The 22,569-nt window shown below is 41.5% G+C and overlaps 1 protein-coding gene across 2 annotated transcripts; it reads right to left on the bottom strand.

The window, feature by feature from the left end:
- Positions 1–424: 424 nt before the first annotated feature.
- bpnt1 (bisphosphate nucleotidase 1) lies at positions 425–16,558 on the bottom strand. 2 transcript variants are annotated; one of them, XM_037537765.1, is made up of 10 exons: positions 16,442–16,558; positions 12,105–12,226; positions 11,256–11,360; positions 9,849–9,956; positions 9,666–9,714; positions 5,853–5,918; positions 5,194–5,285; positions 2,291–2,488; positions 2,108–2,213; positions 425–884 (listed from the first exon to the last, which is right to left on the bottom strand). In XM_037537765.1, the coding sequence occupies exons 2-10, from the start codon at positions 12,222–12,224 to the stop codon at positions 733–735; spliced, it is 996 nt and encodes a 331-aa protein (XP_037393662.1). In that variant the 5' UTR covers positions 12,225–12,226; positions 16,442–16,558; the 3' UTR covers positions 425–732. The 2 variants fall into 2 exon arrangements, with proteins under 2 accessions (XP_037393662.1, XP_017551136.1); XM_017695647.2 differs by lacking the exon at positions 5,853–5,918.
- Between the last annotated feature and the right edge of the window lie 6,011 nt (positions 16,559–22,569).

The following is a 22,569-nucleotide window of genomic DNA, read 5'->3' as shown; positions in this document are numbered from 1 at the left end:
ACATAATTATACCTAAACATGGGTATAATGTCATCTTGACTGATACAGTAACCATCTAAAAAAAACCTCCTACTACCATCATTTTGGTCCTTCAATGACTACTGTATGAAATATGAGACCAAAACATTTAGCTGGTGACAGTAATGTCTGGATTTATGAGTGTGGAGATTAAAAATCTAGCCCCACTTTAGCAAAAGAACCACTGCAAAATACACTATTAGTCAAATTATGCAAAATCTAGACATACATGAAATTTAAGAGGTGGAATGCAGATTATCGTTGCTGTCGGAAGAAAACCTTGTATCTCCATTTTTGGCATTTTTCAGTTTTTGACATAATTTGAAAGCATCTGTTGCTCTTTACAGTGTTTGTAAATTTTGTACATTGTAATTTTATGATAAATGGCCTTAAAGAAATGACCCAAAATGACACAGGAAAAATTCTGGTTCCATTGACTTACATTGAAAGTGAAGTATGTTTTTTTCCTTCTCCTGTAAAGTTACTATTTTGGAGATACGAGGTTTTCTTCCGACAGCAGCGATATGCTTCACAGTAAATATGATTCAGACAATAAAAACTATCAGTCATAATCACAGTCCTATTCCATTTCCCTGATACCAAGGACACTTTAAATTGATTCAATCTGACGTTATGTGTGTGCTATAATGATTTCAGTGTGAAGTGATTCCAGCTACAAGGCACACAGGTCCTCTATGCCTGACTGTGTGTGTCTCAGTCAGATGGGAGGGCCTGTAGGACAGCCTGAGGCACTCTGCTGGCGTAGTACTGATGATTCCTCAGCGTCGCCAACACCCCGGCTGAGTTCATGTGCTTAACACCAGCATCGTAACAGTACGCGTTCCCATGCATGTCTGTCAGCTTTCCTGCAGGGCAAGAAATGCAAAAACAATAACAAACCACAAGGTTTAGCAGCTCAGAGTGATGGATTAGTTTCATACCCTTTTATTTCTACTCCAAATCACTGACTGCACTAAACTCAGTAAAAGCTTGTTTGTCTAATGCAGCCTATTTTCATTTATTGTAGCGTAACCTGAACTTTGTAGACAGTTATACAAGGTTAGGATGTAATGGAATACAAGTATTACATTTTGGAAATGCCGAATTTTTAGGAAAATACTTAGAATAAAAAACACAATCTTCAAAGGAAACACCATCAATGAACGTTCATGAACTACGTTAGAACTGCATGTTCATTAGACGACCTCTGAAGAGGATCTCAACTGACCTTTTCAAACACCGATGTTCATGCTAAAGCCTGAGTAGACCGATAAATCAATGTGATGATCAGTCATTAATCTTGGTGTTAAGGAGTTCTTCTGAGAGATGATCAAGCTAGTAATCTTCTCAGTAATGGACGTGTTTGCAAGTGCTAAGTTTAGCATCAGTGTTCAGCGGGAGTTCCCTGCAAGGTTTCATCCTGCTCCGGCAGAAAATTCATTTGTCCTGCTCCCGCCTGCAACCAGAATGATTGGTCCCACTCCTGCCCACACAGTTCAGTCAAGGCAAACTGGCAGTCAACATCTGACACTCCGTTCACAAACAATCCTCTGCCGAAATCACACGGCAGTCATGGTCATCTATGGCATTGGGCAGACGCTCTTATCCAGAGCGATTTACTCTTTGGTCATTTTACACAGGTAGGCCAAGGCGGTGTTGGGAGTCTTGCCCAAGGACTCTTATTGGTCTAGTGTAGGGTGACAGGTGGGGATTGAACCCCAGTCTACAGTGTAGAAGGCAGAGGTGTTACCCACTACACTAACCAAGCATTGGTCATCAGGCTCACTGTGAGTGACTTCAACAAATGCCATCCATGCTCCATCAATACAACTACACTGGTAACACAAACTTGTCCATCTGGGAAACTAGGATCATCTCTGAAAGAAGTTGCACACACAGCTTAATTTACAAACGCTTTCAAAATTCAGCCACTTCTTACTGGCTTCCCTCACTAGCACGTTATGAGTCAGAGGGTGTCTGTTCTCGCAGGGATGTGTGTCTAAATTCTTGTCCACAGTAATTAATTGTATATTACAGATACAGCCAATAGAGATCCGTTTGAACATGATCAAGCGAATGGGACCGTTACCTCCAACAGCATGTAGGATCGCTTCAGGTGCGCACGTGTCCCACTTCTTACAGCCTGGGCTAGCGAACACATACGCGGAGGCTTTGCCCTCCACCAGCTGGATGATCTGCCGGGATGAACCACGGGGGTCAATGTTGTGATCTTATAGATTCATATGCAGATGTGAACTGCTGCTTTACACACCTTATTACCAGCTCCTCCAACTCTAATCACATCATGAGGCTCCATGGCCTGGACAGCGTCTATGACGAGTTTGTTGCTGTGAGAGCGCGTGGTGGTGACGATCCGCTTCCCGTCCGGGACGTCCTGAAGCTGGAACCCGAAAGCACCCAAACCCAACATTCCCCACAGAGTCCTGCCCAAAGTGACATCTGCGCCCATCTGGAACAACCAGAAAGCGGAAAGGAGGATGAACGTGGAGCTGGTAATGTGAACATTACAGTGCATCATTTAAATCGTCGTTCACATATTTCTTATAAATATTGAATAAAACATCTAAAATACATTTTCGCAAACACTTAAATCCACAGTGTTTGATATTATTGCATATGAAATATGTTATATGTTAATACAGACTTTTGAGCATTAGGTCTCCTCCAAAAACTGATCATTTAAAAGAAAAACAATGAAATGATGTCATCACATTTACACAGGCGCTAAGGCCAGTGAAAATCATGGGTGCATAGCGCTATTGTAGTACTTAAATACACACACAACACAAAAATATATACACGATATACACATTAGTATGCACACATTATTGTACGGTTGTAATATACAGTTTTTGTACAGTAATTATTAAATAAAACCTATGATATGTGCAGTTGTACACATTTACATATATGAGGTTGATAACGGGTAGATGCAGGGTACACAGGGATAGAATATTGATATATAGATATTCCAGATTATATAAGATATGGATAGAAGATGTACAAGGTATCAATCTATATGTGCAGGTATATATTTGCTAGAAGTTACAGTAGATCAGAGTGAGTCTGAGGTGTGGATGCACTGTGTGAGCATCCAAAATCTGAAGTACAACTACAAATAACAGTGTCTCTAAAGTCCTCACTACATAGTGTTTAAGGTCTGACTAAATTTCTAGTTTACTAAAGAGGTTTAACATTCTTATTTCTATTTTTTAAAGCTATATTTTTTCCCGTAGAGGTTCAGTATTCGTATTTGTGTTGTTTTTTTTTTTTTCAAGCTGCACTAAGCGTTGGGGATTTGGAGGCCTCTCTGGTAGAAATGTGTATCTGCATGCAGAGACGAGAAGAACATCATGTGGGCTGTGTTTCAGACACCTTCCCCTAGCAGATGGGAAAAAACGTTTTTTGTAAAGTTTAGGAACTGGGACTGAAGAAAAGATTACTAGTATTAGTGCAAAAGTGTTTTTTTCTGATGGTTCTGAACTGGTCAGAGTCCAGATTTAAACCCTATGAAGAATTCAACCTTAAACACAAACTAGCTCAACAATGTTCATCAGCTGTGAAGCCACCAGTGCTGAGTAAAACGATAGTCACTCTTCTTGCTGTAGAAGACGGTCTGCAAATTTACACACAAGATTTCAACATCTGAAGGGAAATTCCATGGATTTTTTAAACATTCATGCATGATTAAGACCTTTCAGAGCGGTTTGGTGTGAAATGCTCTGTTCTAGAGAAACTTAAGTCAGAATTGTTCACAGTGGTGGTGATAGGAACCAGGCGTCCACCTCTAAATGCTCCACAGACAGTTACTAAATTATATGGTTTTGAATATGCTGAGATCAGCGTCAGCGCTTAACTAGAGCGTTGAGGTAAGGATTTGGCCTAAAACATGTATATTTAAAAGCCATTGATTATGTAGGGTGTTGTGAGGCAAAATAGTCCCCAAAGAAAATGTCTTTTTCCACGTTTACCACCAATATATATATATTATATTATATTATATTATATTATAGTTTACCACTATTATTATATGTAAATAAATTGTCTATATTTGTGTTGTAGTCATGGCGACCCCTGGTTCCCATCACCACCACTCTAAAGAAGTCCAATGTGGCAAGTTACTCTACAATGAGTTTTTTCACATCTCAGTGACAAAATTATACAGATATTTTGAATAAAAAACCTGCTCTTTAGTAAAGAAATGTTCTATTTAGAACCATGTGTTCTAAGTAGTCCTTTCATGCATGAGGGTTCCTTGCATGGTGAAGTGGTTCTTCAGACTGACGGAGAATGTGCTGCATACAGTTCTATATAGAATTTCTTTGGAAGTGGTTCAAAAAGGTGTTCTTCTATTGGTATGATGTCATGCTTAAAGCAATAAAGAACCCTTTTTGGTGCAACATAGAGAATGTGTTGTATATGGTTCTATCAGTCTGAAGGAACGTCACTATGCAAAGAACCCTTTAAAACATGGTTCTAAATAGAATCGTTCCCTTACTGAATATACACTCACTGGCCACTTTATTAGGTACAATTCAATTCAAGGTTCAATTGCTTGTTAACACAAACAGCTAATCAGCCAATCACACGGCTGCAGCTCACTGCATTTAGGCCTGCAGAGGTGGTCAAGACCACTTGCTGAAGTGCAGACCGAGCATCAGAACGGGGGAAGAAAGGGGATTTAAGGGGCTTTGAACGTGGCGTGGTTGTTGGTGCCAGACGGGCTGGTCTGAGTATTTCAGAATCTGCTGGGATTTTCACGCACAACCATCTCTAGGGTTTACAGAGAACGGTCCGAAAAAGAGGAAATATCCAGTGAGCGGTCAGTTGTGTGGACGAAAATGCCTTGTTGATGTGAGAGGTCAGAGGAGAACGGGCAGACTGGTTCCAGATGATAGAAAGACAACAGGAACTCAAATAACCAACCAGAATCTCTGAGGAACGTTTCCAACACCTTGTTGAAAGTCTGACACGAAGAATTAAAGCAGTTCTGAAGGTGAAAGGGGGTCCAACCTTTTACTTTATTTGTACCTAATAAAGTGGCCGGTGAGTGTATATATATAAGCACATGAGAAAATAAATGTGATCACCTCCCATCGTTCTACATCAGCCTGAAATCAAAGTGGCTCACAGACCAGTGGGTATTAGTCTGACCTGGTAGTTGTAGAAGGGCTGATTGATGACTCCAGCGATGGCCTTTCCTCTGTAAGCAATGCCTATTAACACGGTCACGTGATCCAGGAGCCCTGCAATCAGACACAGCAGATACTCTCAGCTAAATGGTGCACTCAAGATACTGACTTTCCTTTCACCAAAACACTTTAAATATTTCTCAATGTTTTCAAAAGATATCATATTTAGACATTTCTGCTTTCTGCACTGGAGTTATGAGGCTAATGGAAGCATATACCCCATCAATCAGCATGGTGCTAATTGCATGCCTAAATCATCACACTTGCCTCAGACCATGTTTAAGCAATAGAACACCAGAGGGAGTGCGTTATCACGAAATAACATGTTATTCATAATAACGTACGACCTTGTTCTATTGCTTTTATACAACAGTTAAATAAATAAAGTAAATAAATAAATTGGGCTGTGAACGTGTCATTTAATATGCTTTAATGTTAGTGACTCCTTCCACCAAATTATGAGAGAGAGAGAGAGAGAGAGAGAGAAGAGAGAGAGAGAGAGAGCGAGAGAGAGCGAGAGAGAGAGAGAGAGAGAGAGAGAGAGAGAGAGAGAGAGAGAGCTGGCTTTATGATGAGGAGCAGAAGTGTAGATTGGGGTATGCTCTCTCTCTGTCACCGTACGGGGCGGAGCTGTGGGGGCCTGGAGCTGCTTCTGAACGACAACCGGGCTGTCCAGTAACCTCGCAGCTACAGCAGAGACAGAGAGACGGAGAAAAGGAAAAGGAGGTGGACAGTGGAGAGTGGATCACCGCAGGACAGCAACAGGTGTGCAAGACGGATGGAGGTCAAGAGGTGGAAAAAAGAATGTGAGCAATACACTGCGAGCAACACCGTTAGGAAAAGCAGAGAGCAGGTGAAGTTAAAGAGAACCGGTGTGAATGATCAGCGCAGGGATAGGAGAACAGCTCCTCCACTCTCACAAACACCACTGCATATACTCGCTGTTTAGGCTATTAAAAGGACAGTTTGGGGGGGAAAAATCAAAATGACAAATTTCCCCTTCAAGCAGCCTCTTTACATTTACACTGGAGCTACGAGGCTAATGTAGCTAACAAGTCATCAAAGCTTCTACATCAACAAACAGAATCACAAAAACTGCACACCTTGCACAAAGACGGACAGAATCCAGCCTTTAAGGTTTGGATAGGTGATGGAGCCTATTTCAGCCCTCACTGTGCAGAAGACGGGTCATTAATCCATCACAGGACAGACAGACCAACACACGTATCGCTGTTGTCGGAAGAAAACCTTGTATCTCCAAAATGAGAACTTTACAGCAGAAGGAAAAAAACTTACTTTACTTTTAATGCAAGTCAATGGAACCAGTCATTTTCCCCAAGTCATTTTTGGTCGTTTCTTTTGGTCCATTCATCATGAAATTTACACACAATGTATAGGACCATGAGTCTTATCAAATCCTCAGAAACTCAAAATCTCCAAAAATGGAGATACAAGGTTTTCTTCCGACAACAGCGATACACAACCCCATTTCCAGAAATTTTGGGACACTGTCACTTTATTTACAGCAGAATGTAAATAAAAGTAGAATGCAATGATATGCAAATCATGTGAACCATATTTTTAAAGGAATAATAAACTACAAAAACAACGTACCAAATGTTGACACTGAGAAATGTTATTGTTTTTTGAAAAATGTACGCCCATTTTAAATTTGATGCCAACATCACATTCCAAAAAAGTTGGGACAGGGGCTTGTTTACCACTGTGTTTCATCACCCCTTCCTTTATCTGTAAGTGTTTGTTTACTCATTCTTGTTTGATATAGGATTTCAGCTGCTCAACGGTTCGGGGTCTCCGTTGCTGTTTTTTTTTTTTTTTTTTTCGCCAAATGTTTTCAGTGGGTGACAGGCCTGGACTGCAGGAAGGCCAGTTTAGCACCTGGACTCTTAATACAGAGCAATGCTGTTGTAATACATGCAGAATGTGGTTTTACACTGAAATAATGAAGCCTTTCTCTGAATATGCCATCATCTGGATGGCAGGAAACATTGCCAAGACATGTATATACAGCTCAGCATTCATTGGTGCCTTCACAGATGTGCACGTCATATCATGTGCACTAATGTACTCCTATACCATCACGAATACTGGATTTTAAACTGTGCACTGATAACATGCTGAGTGGTCTTTAGTCCTGAAGACACAGCATCTATCCGTCGGATCACAGGAAAACTTCCCACTTCACTTCAGTCCATTTCAAATGAGCTCTGGCCCAGAGAAGGCGGCAGCATTTCTGGATCCTGTTTATATGTTTTAACTTGCATTTGTGAAGCAGCAACAAATCTTTTAGCCTTACACAACTTTGCCAGCCTGTTGTTGCCCCGTCCCAACTTTTTTAGATGTGCTGTTAGCATCAAATTCAAAATGGGCAAATATTTTATTAAAAAAAGAATAAATTTCCTAGTTTCAACATTTGATATCTTGTCTTTGTACTATTGTCAATTAAACATAGGGTTTAAATTACCTGCACATCATTGCATTTTGTTTTTAAAATGTCAGAATTTTTTTTTCAGAAATGAGGTTGTACGTTCACACACACCTTCACACCTAGGGGCAATTTCCAATCAGCCTGACTGCACAAGGAAACCGGAGCACCCAGAGGAAAGCGGAGCAGAAACAGGAGAACATGCAAACTCCACACAGAAAGCACCCTGGTCGCTCAGCTGGGAAGCGAATCCAGGCCCTCCTTGCTGTGACCCTGAAACAATCATTTAGAGGCATTGGGTGAGGACGTTTACACCACCTAGTATGTTTGTAACTCATTACCATCACACACGCAGATTCAAAAACGAAGGTCCCGCTCAATGTTTAGGTCTCAAATGATCTCAGACACAATAAACTGATGACAATCTGATGACAGCAGTAGATCATTCACTCACATCCTCAGAAGACACGCCCTTCACCAAGCTCAGATGGAGCTCTCTCTGAATTCTCTGTCAATCATTAGATTCATCCTCTTTGAAGGGGCCCAAAGCACAGCCCACTTCACAAAATGTTTTGTGTGCAATTACACATTTCCCCTACAGAGGTCTCCAAATCCCCAAAATGTATAAAGTGTATGTTTAACACACATTTTCGTATGATGGGTTTAAGCATGCAGTTAGCACCACGCTCATCTGTGGGCAATAAGCTTCTATTATTTCTTAGCTACATTAGCCTCACAGCTGCAGCACAAGATAAAAGAAGCAAACTTCTACTAATGTAGAACGTACGTCAGACTAAAGCAACGAGAAAGGTGCACCGGAACATTTTAAATGCTTGTTCAGCGTTCAGGGCAATTCCACTCATTTTTCAACAAGTCTGCAGAACTCAGTCACTGAGATGCGAACATGGTGTGAGTTGGTTCAGGTGTCTTTACAGTGGCGGTGACCGGAACAAGGGTCACCTTGACTAAAACGCCGATATAGCCGTTTTATTTACTCTCCAAAACCAAAAACCTTCGTATTTTCTTTTTTTGCCTCATAACCCCCTGCATGTAAAAACAGATTTTTACCCATACGTTTTAGGCCAAAACCATCTCAAAATGATCAGAACAGCACACTGCAACAAATTTGTAGTCAGTTATGTAATAACTTTCTGTGAGGACATCTGGTTCCTTTCACCACCACTTTGAACAAGTCTGACTCGGTAAGTTTCTCTAAAATGGAATTTTCCCACCAAACCACTCCGATCGACACTGTTGACACGTTAACCATTTAATTATGCAGAAAATGTAAAAAATCTGGGGATTTCCCCTTTATGCCTCTTATTACCATAGACTTAATAGCTAACGGGGAATTCCACAGATGTTCCACAGTGTTTGAGATGTAAACAAAGTCGTCTGGCATGAAATGCTCTGTTCTAGAAAAACTAAATTTTGCTAAAAACAATTTGGCTTAATTTTATTTTTTTTTCTTCATCTATTATTGGAAGAGTGACACATGCAGGGTGCTGTTGGACAAATCAGTGCTCAATAAAACTTTTTTTTTTCCTTTTCTTTTCCAGATTTACCTCTACCATTGTTCTACCAATATCACCATTACATGCAAATCCTCATGCAGTCATGCAGGTTACTGGTGGTTTTGGATGTAAAATAAAATTCTCATAAAGCAACGTCTCAGACATCAGGCTGCAAATCTGTAACCGTTTCACGTAATAACTTTATTTTAGCTTTTAGAGGTGGACGTCTGGTTTCTGTCACCACCACTGTGAACAACTCTGACTCCATACGTTTCTATAGATCATGTAATTTCACGCCAAACCACTCTGAAAGACTCCGTTTACACGTCAACCTTATCAAACCTTTAGTATATTCCATTTTATTCAAAAATCCAACCTACTATGCTGCGAGTCTTCCCTGGCAAAACAGTCAAAAACAGCCTAGGTAAGTCACATTTCCCAGGAGGCTTCTCTGACGCTGCTTTATTCTCTTACCTTCAGTGTATTCTTTGGTGCCATCTAGAGGATCAACCCACACAACAAGCTAGAGGGTACAACAGTGATCAAACATGTTAAAGTGGGAAAAATGTCACTATTGTACATCTGTTGATATTTAAGCTTCTATTGTACTTCTATTGTTATTGAAGCCTTATGCACACGTTTTGTCGTTTTTCTTACCTCCTCCTCCTTTAAAATAGAGTACTTCTCCGGACACGGCTTGCGTAAGATTACATCATACATGCCTGTCTCAATCAGGTCCTCTTCTGCCGCCTCAGACGGCAGATCCTGTATGACAGGAAGGTACATGAACTCGGCCAGTAACATTGCGTAATGCTGTCATGCCTGCATGGCTACTACACACCCATTTATATGCACTTCTTAACCACTGTGTTTATACTTTCTTAGTCTAAAAGTAGAATTTCAGCTTAAAACTACACTTTAAAATGCTGTTTGTCATGTTATGCAATACTCTCTAGTGCAGTGTTATAATGCTCAGACTTCACAACATTTTATCACTGTCATGTTTTCCTCCGTCAGCGCTCTCTCCCTACAACACCCACCACGCATTACGCACATACGTCATACAACCAGTGGTTTCACCCATTTCTGACTGCTAGCCTAGCCACTGATCTACACCCTCTTACTTCAGTTGCTGAACAAACCATAAAGGAAAGAGGACTTCTATATTCGTTCAGCGCCAAAATGATCCCAAAGACGAGTTTTACTCTTTCAGCCAAACTGAGAGAAGACAGTTAGATATTCAGGTTGGTTTTAGCTCGCCGTCCTCCTCATCATTTCAATCTCGGAGTAATCCACTCTCTCCCTTATACACAGCAATAATGATCTGAAAACAGTTACTAAAGTTACACGGCTGCAATAACATTCGGCTACATAGCATTAGCATTAGCTATCTGGCTTCCATCTGCGTTCACAAAGCAGGCCCAGGAAACAACACAGCAAATCATTTTAATGTCCTATTATTATTAGCCTATTTCACAATGAGCTGCAGCACAATCCCAAGAATGCGCTGCAATATGTGTACCCTGACCTGATGTGTGTGTGTGTGTGTGTGTGTGTGTGTGTGTGTGTAATATATATATATATATATATATATATATATATATATATATATATATATATATATATATATATATATATATATATATATATATATATATATATATTCAAATACGGAATATATACTGAATCCATGCAGATACTTTAAAGGTTTTCTTCCAGTAAAATGACACTGTCCAACATGAAACATTTAACCATCACTACGTGTGTGTGTGTGTGTGTGTGTGTGTGTGTGTGCGCATGAAAAAAAAAATTTGGCATGCTCTCAACTACAGAGTATAATACACACACACAGTGTCATTTTACTGGAGGAAGAAGAGACCTTTAAAGTATCTGAACGGCTCTGCTTGGTTTGCTACGGTTCAATGATGTCCGTTTGTAATCTTTGGCCTTTTTAATAAGTTCCTTGGCCACTCAATGAACTGTCAGAACAGTGGCTTAGGCGATTACCAATACCACAGACCAGGTCTTCTACGCTTTTACTATATCAGACCTTATTCCACATACCTCCTCTCCAATGATGGTGATTTTGGGGAAACTCTTTGACAGAGAAGCACAGATACTCTTCTGCACAAGCCGGTCAGCCAGCGTCTGCAGGTCATTAGCTCCTGTCTGAGATGAGTGTAAACGAGAGCAGAAAGATGAACTGTAAGGCTGAAGATCACTAATCCAATGAGCTGTATAGACATATTAAAATATAACTGAATTTCTTTGACTGGTGCTTTGTTGGAAGATTTTGGAAAGCTTTGGATTTTATTTTTAAAAATACATCTAATAAATTAAGTTGGGAACCTTCCTGAGGAGATTAGATAAAAGGTAATACAAAAAATTGATTGAGAGCTACAGAAAAAATAGGACTCCCAACAGCCACCTGGAGACCAGCACTGGAAGCGTTCATCAGTGAGAGAGAGGAGAGAATCCAGCTGCTTCACATCTAAAAAACATCTACAGGTGTTTCTGTCCATCCTTCCACTGTGAGAAGACCACTCAGCGCTATGGGTCTGAAAGGATGTGTGGCTGTCAAGAACAGACTTTTAAGACTGAACTTTGCAGGAGTGGAAAAATATTTCTCTGAATTTCTTTAAAAAAACTGAAAGCAAGTTTCCTGGAAGCTGGACCAAAGGCAAAAGGTGGACGCACTAAATACTGAAAAACATGATTATAGTCTAATACTTGATTATATTTAATTACTGATGCTAAAAAAAAAGTCTATTTTGACTGGAAATCAAATAAATGAATGGCAGGCTCTGATTTTTGCCCAGTACTATACATCACACAGTACTTGTCTCCTTATGTTCATAAACAATAGGAAGCTCCTTCTGACTCTTGGGAGTGCAGTAAGCCAACCCATCTCACCTTCTCGACGATTCCCAAATCTCCACTGTGAAGGACTCTCCTCACTATCGTTCCTGCCTTCTCAGCCACAGCGTAGGCCGAAGCCAACAGCCGCATCACCAACGCTGTTTGGCTAGCCATTGCTGAGATTAAACAGAGAAGAAAGAAGGATTAGCCGTCTTTAAATCAAATGTACATTAAATTCAGAAGGTTTGTAGACTCCAGTGTTTCTTCCATAATGAACGGTATTAATAGGGACTGTTCCCCCTTCGCTGCAGTAACAGACTCTACTCTTCTGGGGAGGCTTTACGCTAGATGTTGGAACACTGCAGTGTAGAACTGCATTTACCCACAGGCGCAATAATGAGGGCAGGTAATGATGTTGGATGATCAGTTCACAAACGACACTCCAACTCATGGCCTTTACACCCCTCTAGCCTACGCTTGGCATTAGCATGGTGCCGCTGCTCCAGAGCATCCCAGTTTATTGGTCAATGCTTTTCTATGGAGATTACACAAGCTGCATGAGCACATTCTGTTTCTGCAATGAGTGACCTTAAAGTACCTGAAGAGGGTCTTAAAACTTTTGGACATAGACTGTAACTAAGATGGTGCAGTTCCACCAGAACAATGGCAGATCTGCAAACTCCCTGTTGTCTGTATAGTTATACATACATAAATCTCAGAAGACCCGTGTAGGTTCACTGGTGGTCTTGGATAGTAAATCAGTTTACAAGGATACAATTGAGACCTCAGGCTTGCATTTAATACGTTATAATTTGGGTTATGGAATATTTTAATGACCCTCTGAGCCACACCGGTTTGCCAGAATTCATGATTTTGTATCATTTTCTCGTTTTTGTCCATCAGTCTTCTCTGACTACAATACCCAACATGCACTGCATCACACAACCAGCATAATAAATACAGGTGCCTACCAGCATTAGTAATATAGCACTAATATCTGCACATATATATTCATTCAGTATGGTCAGTACATGCTGTTACCTGTACCCGTCATTTTGCGCCACGTCATTCATCTCAGGTTCTAGATATTATTCCAGATTGTTGTATATTTCTATTTGTATATATGCCTGTAGGTAGGATTTTTTTATGTTTATTCTTCCCGTTATATTGTTTACACCCTTATTACTATTACTGTACTGTGTTGTGTGTCTGCTAAATGTCCTTTGGGATCAATAAAGTATCTCTCTGTCCATCCATCCATCCATCCATCCCTGCATCCCTCCATCCATCCCTCCATCCATCCCTCCATCCATCCCTCCATCCATCCCTCCATCCATCCCTCCATCCCTCCATCCATCCCTCCATCCATCCTTAACTGCTCATCAAACTTTCCTTTTTTCAAAGAAACACATCCAAACACCCCACCCCCAAAATATCTAACCTGATGCACTTAGTCTTTCAAAATTTACTTCCACCTTCAAGAAACATCTTTAGAAGGAGGTTATCCTCGTCTTTAAACCAAGAAATCTCACTTGAGAAACTAGTGCAGCACCCCTGTAAAAGCCAGCAGGCACGTTTACAACAGATCCAATAATGGCTACATTTTCCACTGCGGTCAGAGGGTCCGTTTAAGTGTGGACTGTATGGACTGAGAAAGACAAATACTTTTGCCATAAACAAGACAATGTATAACCTACATGCATGGGTGTGTTGGCTACTGGCATGCACAAGTAGACCGTAGGTCACAGTGCTGAGGTTATCTTATGTTACGATGTGGACTTTACTGAAGTTAGGCCTGAAACGATCAACACTGCCTTCAATATCTGAACTGTCACAGTCAACCTTCAGTTTGAGGCTGGTGAGCTTCAGCTTCACCTGTGATGATAAAATTTATGCGTGAATCAATATTAGTCCTGCTGAAAAAGTATACACAGCATTTAGTGTTTCCTGCTGGTTCTTAATGAGTTTTGGCCTCTCTCACAGTGTAAAGATGTAAAGATCCTAATGGTTTAACAGGTGACCTGTGACTGATCTTAGAGGCATTTGATGGTTTTCTAATGGGATCTAAAGGTGCCCTGCAGCAGTGGTCCTCAGCCCTGGTCCTGGAGGCCCACTGCCCTGTACTATTTAGTGCTTTCCCTGCTCCTAACACACCCGATTCAGTGAATCAGTAGTAGTAGTAGTAGTAGTGATAGGAACCAAATGTCCACCTGTAAAAACTCCCTCATAAAATGTTATTACATGAAATGGTTATAAAAATATACCCAAACACACTTAAAGCCTTTCAAAATTTACTTCCACCTCCAAGAAACATCTTTAGAAGGAGGTTATCCTCGTCTTTAAACCAAGAAATCTCACTTGAGAAACTACTGCAGCACCCCTGTAAAAGCCTGTACACCTGACGAGAGACTGTTTTACAGAAGTTTTGTTATTAGGGCTTTGGTCTAAAACATATGTAGATTAGTTTATTTTATTCAAATCATGGTGGAAGGATACAAGACAGGCGTTATGAGGCAAAAGAGTCCCCAAAGAAAACTTTAGAAAAATTTGTTTATAATAATAATAATAATAATAATAATAATACATTACATTTATATAGCGCCTTTCACAAACCCAAGGTCGCTTCACATAACAAGACAAAAAAACACTATACAGAGGAGGAGGAAGAAAAATGTGCATTAAACAGAAAAGCCTTTAAGTCAGATTTAAAAGAGGAAAGAGAAGAGCCTCCCTGAGGGATTGAGGAAGAGAATTCCAGAGTTTGGGGGCCGTGGCACTGAAGGACCTCCCTCCCAAGGTGGAAAGTCTGGTGCGTGGAACAGCAAGTAAGTTATTGCTAGAAGATCTGAGAGAGCGAGAGGGAGTGTAAGAGGTCAGCAGGTCTCTGAGGCAGGGGGGAGCAAGATTATGCAAAGCTTTGAAAGTGAGAAGTAAGAGTTTAAACTTTATTCGGGACGGGACCGGCAGCCGGTGTAGCTGGGAGAGAACGGGGGTGATATGAGCTGAACGCTTAGTGTGGGTGAGAACTCCAGCCGCAGAGCTCTGAATGTCCTGTAGCTTTTGGACAGACTTTACAGGGAGACCAACAAAGAGGGGGTTACAGTAGTCAATGCGGGACACAATGAAGGCCTGAACCAGAGTTTTGATATCTTTATCAGACAGGAACGGTCGGAGACGTGCAATGTTGCGTAAATGAAAGAATGCAGTCTTGATGAGGAACTTGATGTGCAGATCAAAATTGAGTGATGGGTCGAGTAAAACACCAAGATTTCTAACAGGTTTATAGTTTTATGGGTATTTTACCATCAACATTCCATCTAAAAGCCCAAAGACACACATGCAGTTTCACTGGTGGTTTTGGATAGTGAATAAAATGTCTTTTTTTATGTCGTAGTCATGGTGAACCCTGGTTTCTATCACCACTGCTGTACAGAAATCTGCGTCTCTACAAATCAACCATTTCACAACAAACCACTCTGAATCTCAAACACTCAACGTCACAGATGTTTAGAACAATCTGTGGAGTTCCCCTTTAAAGCAAGAAAAGCGCTAAACTGTGTGGGACAGTGGGCCTCCAGGTCCAGGGCTGAGAAACTGTTCCACAGCAAGCCAGTGGTCTAAAACTGTAACCACAGCCAACTTAGAGGTGTCCTACAGCGGGAAGCAAGAACGTTTAGGTATGAATCCTACACTCTTGAAAAAGATGCTACTCCAAGGGTTCCTTAGTAAAGGGAATGGTTCTATTTCTTCTGTTCTACATAAAAGCATTTCAAGCTTAAGGGGTAAGCGAAATGGTTATTCAGACTGATGTTGTATAGACAGATAGACAGATACTTTATTGATCCCGAGGGAAATTTAGCTTATGTATATGGCTCTATATAGAACCGACCTGAAAATGTGTTCTATATAGAGCACCTAAAAGGGTTCTTCTTCTTCTTACTACACATACTATTGGCTTGTAACAGTAGAGGGACACATTTGGTGCTACACAGAACCAAATACAACAGAATCTAATCAATGAAGATCCATTACATCAGTCAAAGAACCACTTAGGCATGCAAATGGTTCTACTGTGTACTAATAATTTACTAAAGGAACCTTGAAGAACCGTCTTTTTGCAGCAGGGAGGCCACAGCAGCTAAAAACACAAAAGACTGCACAGAAAGGAGTGCCCTTCCAAGACTTATACACCGAAATATCCCGAGTTATGGTTATGAATGTCTGTGTAATGTTTCGGAACCGTCAGTGCATAACAGGCTCGGTAAAGCAGGTTCAGCCCGTTCACTGCCCTGCAGGACTGTGACAGGTAACAGGTCAGAGTTAACCGCACAGCTTACACACAGTAGCTCATATATATTCGGTTAAACTGATAGGAAAGTGTGTTAACTCACAAACAGCGTCCACCGGGTGGTCAGTAGAGCTCGCCCTCAGTTCTCAGCCACCTCCACGGCTCAATGAGCTCTTCTGGGCCGGATACAGCGGCATAGTGGGCGGCGCTGGAGTGAACAGGGTCCTAGTGCCCTACCTTTACACTGCCTTCTGCAAGGTCTGGGCCGCGCTCCAATCAGCCAATGTTCTAAGGCGCGTGCCTAGTGCGTACTTGCAAAGCTGCACAGGTGGGCGAAGTACACAAATCATGTGAGTTAAAGTCGAGACCCCCAAGGTAAAATATCACTCCAGTAAAAGTAGAAGTTCCTCCCTTTAGACCTCCACTTGAGTAAAAGTACTAAAGTATTTCCCTTCAAATGTACTTAAGTATAAAGTAAAAGTACTAAAAGAGTAATTCTGGCTCTGATGTCCTGTTATCATTTTTATAACCAGACTGGCTTCATGAACTCATTTCAGGTGAAAGTCCTCCAGCGTCTCTCTTGGTAAACCAGTCTTTTAATAGAACGTCATTAATTAGTGACGCTGACGTCTATTAAAATGATCAGAAGCACAAAACACTGAAGGTAAACAGTTTCCATCAGGGAGAACCGAGTGGCTCTGAAATCACTTTTTACACACAAGCAAAGTTTCAGTTTAAAATGAGCTCCTTTACTATGTTGATCTGTTGGCCTCTGTTCATAAACATAAACCAGAACTAATTTACTATAAAATGAAAGTGTTTGTATGAATTCAGAAAAATAGAAACACGCCAGTCACGACTGCATATGTGGACATATTTCTATATTGTGGTCTAAGGCAAAGTTATTCTTAAACTGTGATCTTCAGTGTGTGGATCATATTTTAATTAGAGAAACGTAATATAAGTGAATTTTTCCTAGATCAAATCCTGATAAATGTCTTATTAAATAAGGACAGTCACACTGAAATATTCAAGCACTAAATCGACACATTAGTGATCATATTTAGTTAAACAGTCCATTATTATTATTATTATACGTTCACCTTTATTTTAAACATTGTGCCTTTATTTTTTTGCAGCCAGTAAAAGGTGCAGACTGCATCAGAACTGTCTCAGTGCTCCTCCAGATTTGTGAGTTTTGATGATTCATCAAAGTCAGATATAAAAAGCTACAGTGTATCACAAAAGTGAGTACACCCCTCACATTTCTGATATTTGAGTTTATCTTTTGATGGGACGACACTGAGAAAATGACACTTTGACACAGTGAAAAGTCGTCTGTGTGCTGCTTATATAACAGTGTAAATTTATTCTTCCCTCAAAATAACTCAATATACAGCCATTAATGTCTAAACCACCCGCAACAAAAGTGAGTACCCCCCTAAGAGACTACACCCCTAAATGTCCAAATTGAGCACTGCTTGTCATTTTCCCTACAAAATGTCATGTGACTCGCTAGTGTTACTAGGTCTCAGGTGCGCATAGGGAGCAGGTGTGTTCATATCTGTAGTACAGCTCTCACACTCTCTCATACTGGTCACTGAAAGTTCCAACACGGCACCTCATGGCAAAGAACTCTGAGGATCTTAAAAGACGAATTGTTGCGCTACATGAAGACGGCCAAGGCTACAGGAAGACTGCCAACACCCTGAAACTGAGCTGCAGCACAGTGGCCAAGATCATCCAGCGATTTAAAAGAGCAGGGTCCACTCAGAACAGACCTCGTGTTGGTCGTCCAAAGAAGCTGAGTGCACGTGCTCAGCATCACATCCAAATGCTGTCTTTGAAAGATCGGCGCAGGAGTGCTGTCAGCATTGCTGCAGAGATTGAAGAGGTGGGGGGTCAGCCTGTCAGTGCTCAGACCATACGCTGCACACTACATCAAATGTAACCATGGTAACGTAAACAGCTCGCGAACAGAAAGCCACCTTAAGCCTCGTGTACCCGCGGTGTGTTTGTGACTAAGGCACGAAGCAGTTAAGGTGGCTAAGCTCAGGCCAGCCAGCCAAGTTTGGGTCAGAACTTGAGTTTAACACGGACTTCATTTCCATGAAGTTTCATCGGTTTCCGGTCCAGCCGGACTCTCAAACCCCAGCGTCTGGACATCAAAGCTGTATCACAGCGCGGCTTCTCTAATGATGGTCAGATTTACTGTCCAATAACAGCACATTTTACTGCCCCACTTCACCCGCCGCCCTCAGACGCTCATGGTTTCATTTTTATTTCGGCAAGTCCTTCAAAGTGCTTTACAAATGAGAAAATAGAGCCGAAAAATAGAGTTTTTAAAAAAAATACACAAAACAGAAAGAAAAACGGAATTCAAATATGATTTAAAAACACTTAAAAGAGAAAATCACTGAATTAAAAATCACATTATGATTCAATTAGAAGTTAAAAAGCCTCAAAGAAGTTAATTCCTCACTATAAGGGCTTGAATTTTACAGGCTGCTCATTCACTGTGTAGGTCCCTCGGTCAGAGGGCAGTGACATCATAGCAGAACAAAACCAAGGCGCGACGCCACGCCCACTGTGACGTCACACGCCGCGCGTTCTCTCTCATTTCAAGTTTGCCACTTGAACTGTGCACATGATCTTTGCGAACACTCGTGGGTCCTAGGCATGGACCCACTGCAGAGGAGGGAAAAGAAGCGGAAGGGCCAGGCGGTGGTCACCTTTCTGCGGATGGTTCTCCTTCTGAACTGCTGTAGAGGTGGAGCTTCAGGACAGGACCAGGAGGAGGACCAGAATGAGCGCCGCAGGACCAGTCACGCTGGGAACCCCAGAAGAACATGCGCGCCGACACAGAAAAAAACGAAGAAAGCCCTCGGCCTGTTCGCCAAACGGGAGGCTGGAAAAAACGGACAGAATGAGAAAGGAGGGGACGGCAGTGGACAGAATGATGGCACTGAACCAAGTTCACGGGAAGCTCCTCCACGCCGACAGACATCCTCCACTAACCACAAGAGCGCGTCTGAGTGGAGACTGCCTGGTGTTCCTGCAGCAGCAACGACTCAGAGCAGCACTGGAAAGTGTAAGAAAGTTACTTCGGCACCAGAGCTGCATGAGCTGAGTGCAGGACCGTCCCGCCATGAAGACCCCCGTGATCAGACCATCCTGTTCTCTCAGGTGACTGATGAGCTAAACAGGCTTCCAGTGCTCTTTGGCAGCTGTGAAAAACATGGCAAAAGCATGAAAATAACAGTGCAACCTCAGCAGCACGAGCCAAAACCAGGACCATCACACCTTGAAGACCCCCGTGATCACATCATCCAGTTCCCACAGGTGACTGATGATCTAAACAGGCTTCCAGTGCTCTTTGGTAGCTGTGAGAAACATGGCAAAAGCATGAAAGAAACAGTGCAACCTCAGCAGCACGAGCCAAAACCAGGACCATCACACCTTGAAGACCCCCTTGATCACATCTTCCAGTTCCCACAGGTGACTGATGAGCTAAACAGGCTTCCAGTGCTCTTTGGCAGCTGTGAGAAACATGGCAAAAGCATGAAAGAAACAGTGCAACCTCAGCAGCACGAGCCAAAACCAGGACCATCACACCTTGAAGACCCTCATGATCACATCATCCAGTTCCCACAGGTGACTGATGAACTAAACAGGCTTCCAGTGCTCTTTGGCAGCTGTGAGAAACATGGCAAAAGCAAGAGAGAAACAGTGAAACCTCAGCAGCATGAGCCAAAACCAGGACCATCACACCTTGAAGACCCTCATGATCACATCATCCAGTTCCCACAGGTGATTGATAAGCTGAACAGGGTTCCAGTGCTCTTCGGCAGCCGTGAGGAAAAAAGCAAAAGCGAGAGAGAACCCGCTACACTTGAGCAGCATGAGCCGAGAGCAGGACCGTCCCACCTCCGAGATCTTCAGAGCAGCACCATCACGCTTTGTGAGGAGAAGTGCGCCACTCGCGGTGAGAGACTCAAACAAGTGCCTGATGATGTAGTAATCTGCATAGAGGACCTCGGCACTGTCATGAAGGAGACCACCACGCAACCCCCAACTCCATCAAAGCTGCAATGCCTGTATTGCTGCTTGTGTTTTCTGATTTGTGTCTTAGGTTATGTGGTTATCCCTGCTTTTTATTACTTTCTGAAGCTGTAAGAAAAGACTGACTTCTGCAGTAAAAGAGCCGTGACTGTTAGTGCAGCATAGAGGAAGAAGAAGAAGTAGCAGAAGGGCTGGGTGGATGGTTCTCCTCTTAAGCTGCTGGAGAGGTGGAACTTCTGAACATGAGGATCAAAATGAGCTCCACAGAACCCTGCACACATGAAATGGGTGCGTTCTGCAGGGAAGCCCTCCGATTGTTCATCGAATCAGGGGATGGGCAGAATTAAAGAGGTGGCCGTGAGAAGCACTCCAATGAAGAAGTTGCTCAGCGATGCCACGAAAAATTCCCCATGTCCCTGAACTTCACCAAAGCTGCACATTGTGTTTTTCCGCTTCTTTCTTCTAGTGTTGCTTTCAGTTTGTGTTTTTCCTCAGTTTTGCCATTTCTGACCTGCTGTTCTAATAAAAGATTGACTTGAGCAATAAAATAACAGTGACTGTTGATGTTGATATATATGCACACACACACACACACACACACACACACACACACACACACACACACACACACACACACACAAACTTTTCCAAAGTGTTACTGTAATAGTTCTCCAAAGGGTTTGGGAAAGGAAGGTGTCAACCACCTGGTGTTAAAATGAGGGGCGTAGAGGAATTGGTAAAGTTATACTTTCGTATTGATTCCACTCATAAAGATATAGTCTCTCGGCACATCAGCACCAGATTGTTATTATTGTTATCTTGATAACACTGAAACGCCTGTACAGAAAACTGTTTAGATTAAAAAGAACTAGATGGACTTGGAGGAACCTGCCTCTTCTTCTCGAAGGAGAACTTCGGGCAGCCCCTCTACAACAAGCCACTTTAATAAGCCCTCCAAATATCACGAGTTTATTCTTGGAAATTAACGACATTGTTCTCGAAATATTACGGTTTTATTCTAAAAACACAACCTTTTTCTCAAAATAGTACGACCTTATTCTTAAAAGCAAATCTTTATCCTCTTAGTCTATTATTATTTTCTTTTACAGTTTACAGTCTTAGAAAAGAGGTCGAAGCTGAAATTTTCTTTTTTTCCAGTTTCTTACTTAAATTTTCCGTTCCACCTTAAATGGCGCTTTAATGGCACCTTAAAGGAATTCTTAAGCCTCGTTAAAAGACCAAAAAAATCCAACTGGCTCCTTTTCAAAGAATTCCTACCGCAGTAACGATTCTCTCTGTGCATCATTCAACCCTGGTTATGTGAGATAAGATGAATTTTCCGCCAAGTCACTTTAATCTGTAGTTACTCTAAACTGGGTGTAATTATGTAAAGGATAGTTTATCAATCAATCAATCAATCAATCAATCAACCTTTATTTTGATTCGGACTACATTGAGAACAACCCTCATTTTCAATGTAGCCGAGCATTTACAAAAACAGGGACTGACATGACAAGGAAAATAATATCTATATTTAATCATTTTAAATTAAAAGAAGATGTAAAGCTAACAGTGAAAAGAAAAAAGAAAAAAATAGATAAAAATCATAATAAAAATAAAATCTCTACCGTTTTCCTCTGTCGCCTTGGTTAAAACACAGGAGTCGAGGATTCGACTCCACACATTTCAACGGCAGGAGTCGAGAGTCGACTACGGGAATCTCGCTAATTCAGTCTCATGAACCAAAACAGTGGCACTGAATCGATTCACTTATAATCGCATCTCATTAATATGCATGAACTGTGGAAGCTCGGTTGACGGTTAGAATTCAAATTTAAACGATGCAACGGTTTTTTTTCTTCACTTAACGTTACAGCTGTTCATGTGTCAGTTCTCTACACAGAAAATCTATTCGGAAGACCAGAGAAGAGAGAAATGCTGTGAAAATGTAGTAACGATGGTGAAATAGTTGGGAAAAGGTTGCTTATGTGCAATTTTAAACGGTAAGTACCTGAATTCAGAGAGCTAACGTTATCCTGACCAACGTCGCGAGTCTAACCCAACCGCCACACGAACAAGCTAACGCTAACCATTTAGTTTTCTAACTAAAGATAGTTAATAACTTAAATTTATGTTTCTAGGCCAACTTAAGGTCAGTCCTGTACACGG

The sequence above is a fragment of the Pygocentrus nattereri genome, chromosome 4 (genome assembly GCF_015220715.1).
Source record: "Pygocentrus nattereri isolate fPygNat1 chromosome 4, fPygNat1.pri, whole genome shotgun sequence".
In the NCBI taxonomy this organism is placed as follows: domain Eukaryota; kingdom Metazoa; phylum Chordata; class Actinopteri; order Characiformes; family Serrasalmidae; genus Pygocentrus; species Pygocentrus nattereri.
Note: the sequence above shows the minus strand (reverse complement) of the source record. Positions and strands in the feature narration are given on the sequence as shown.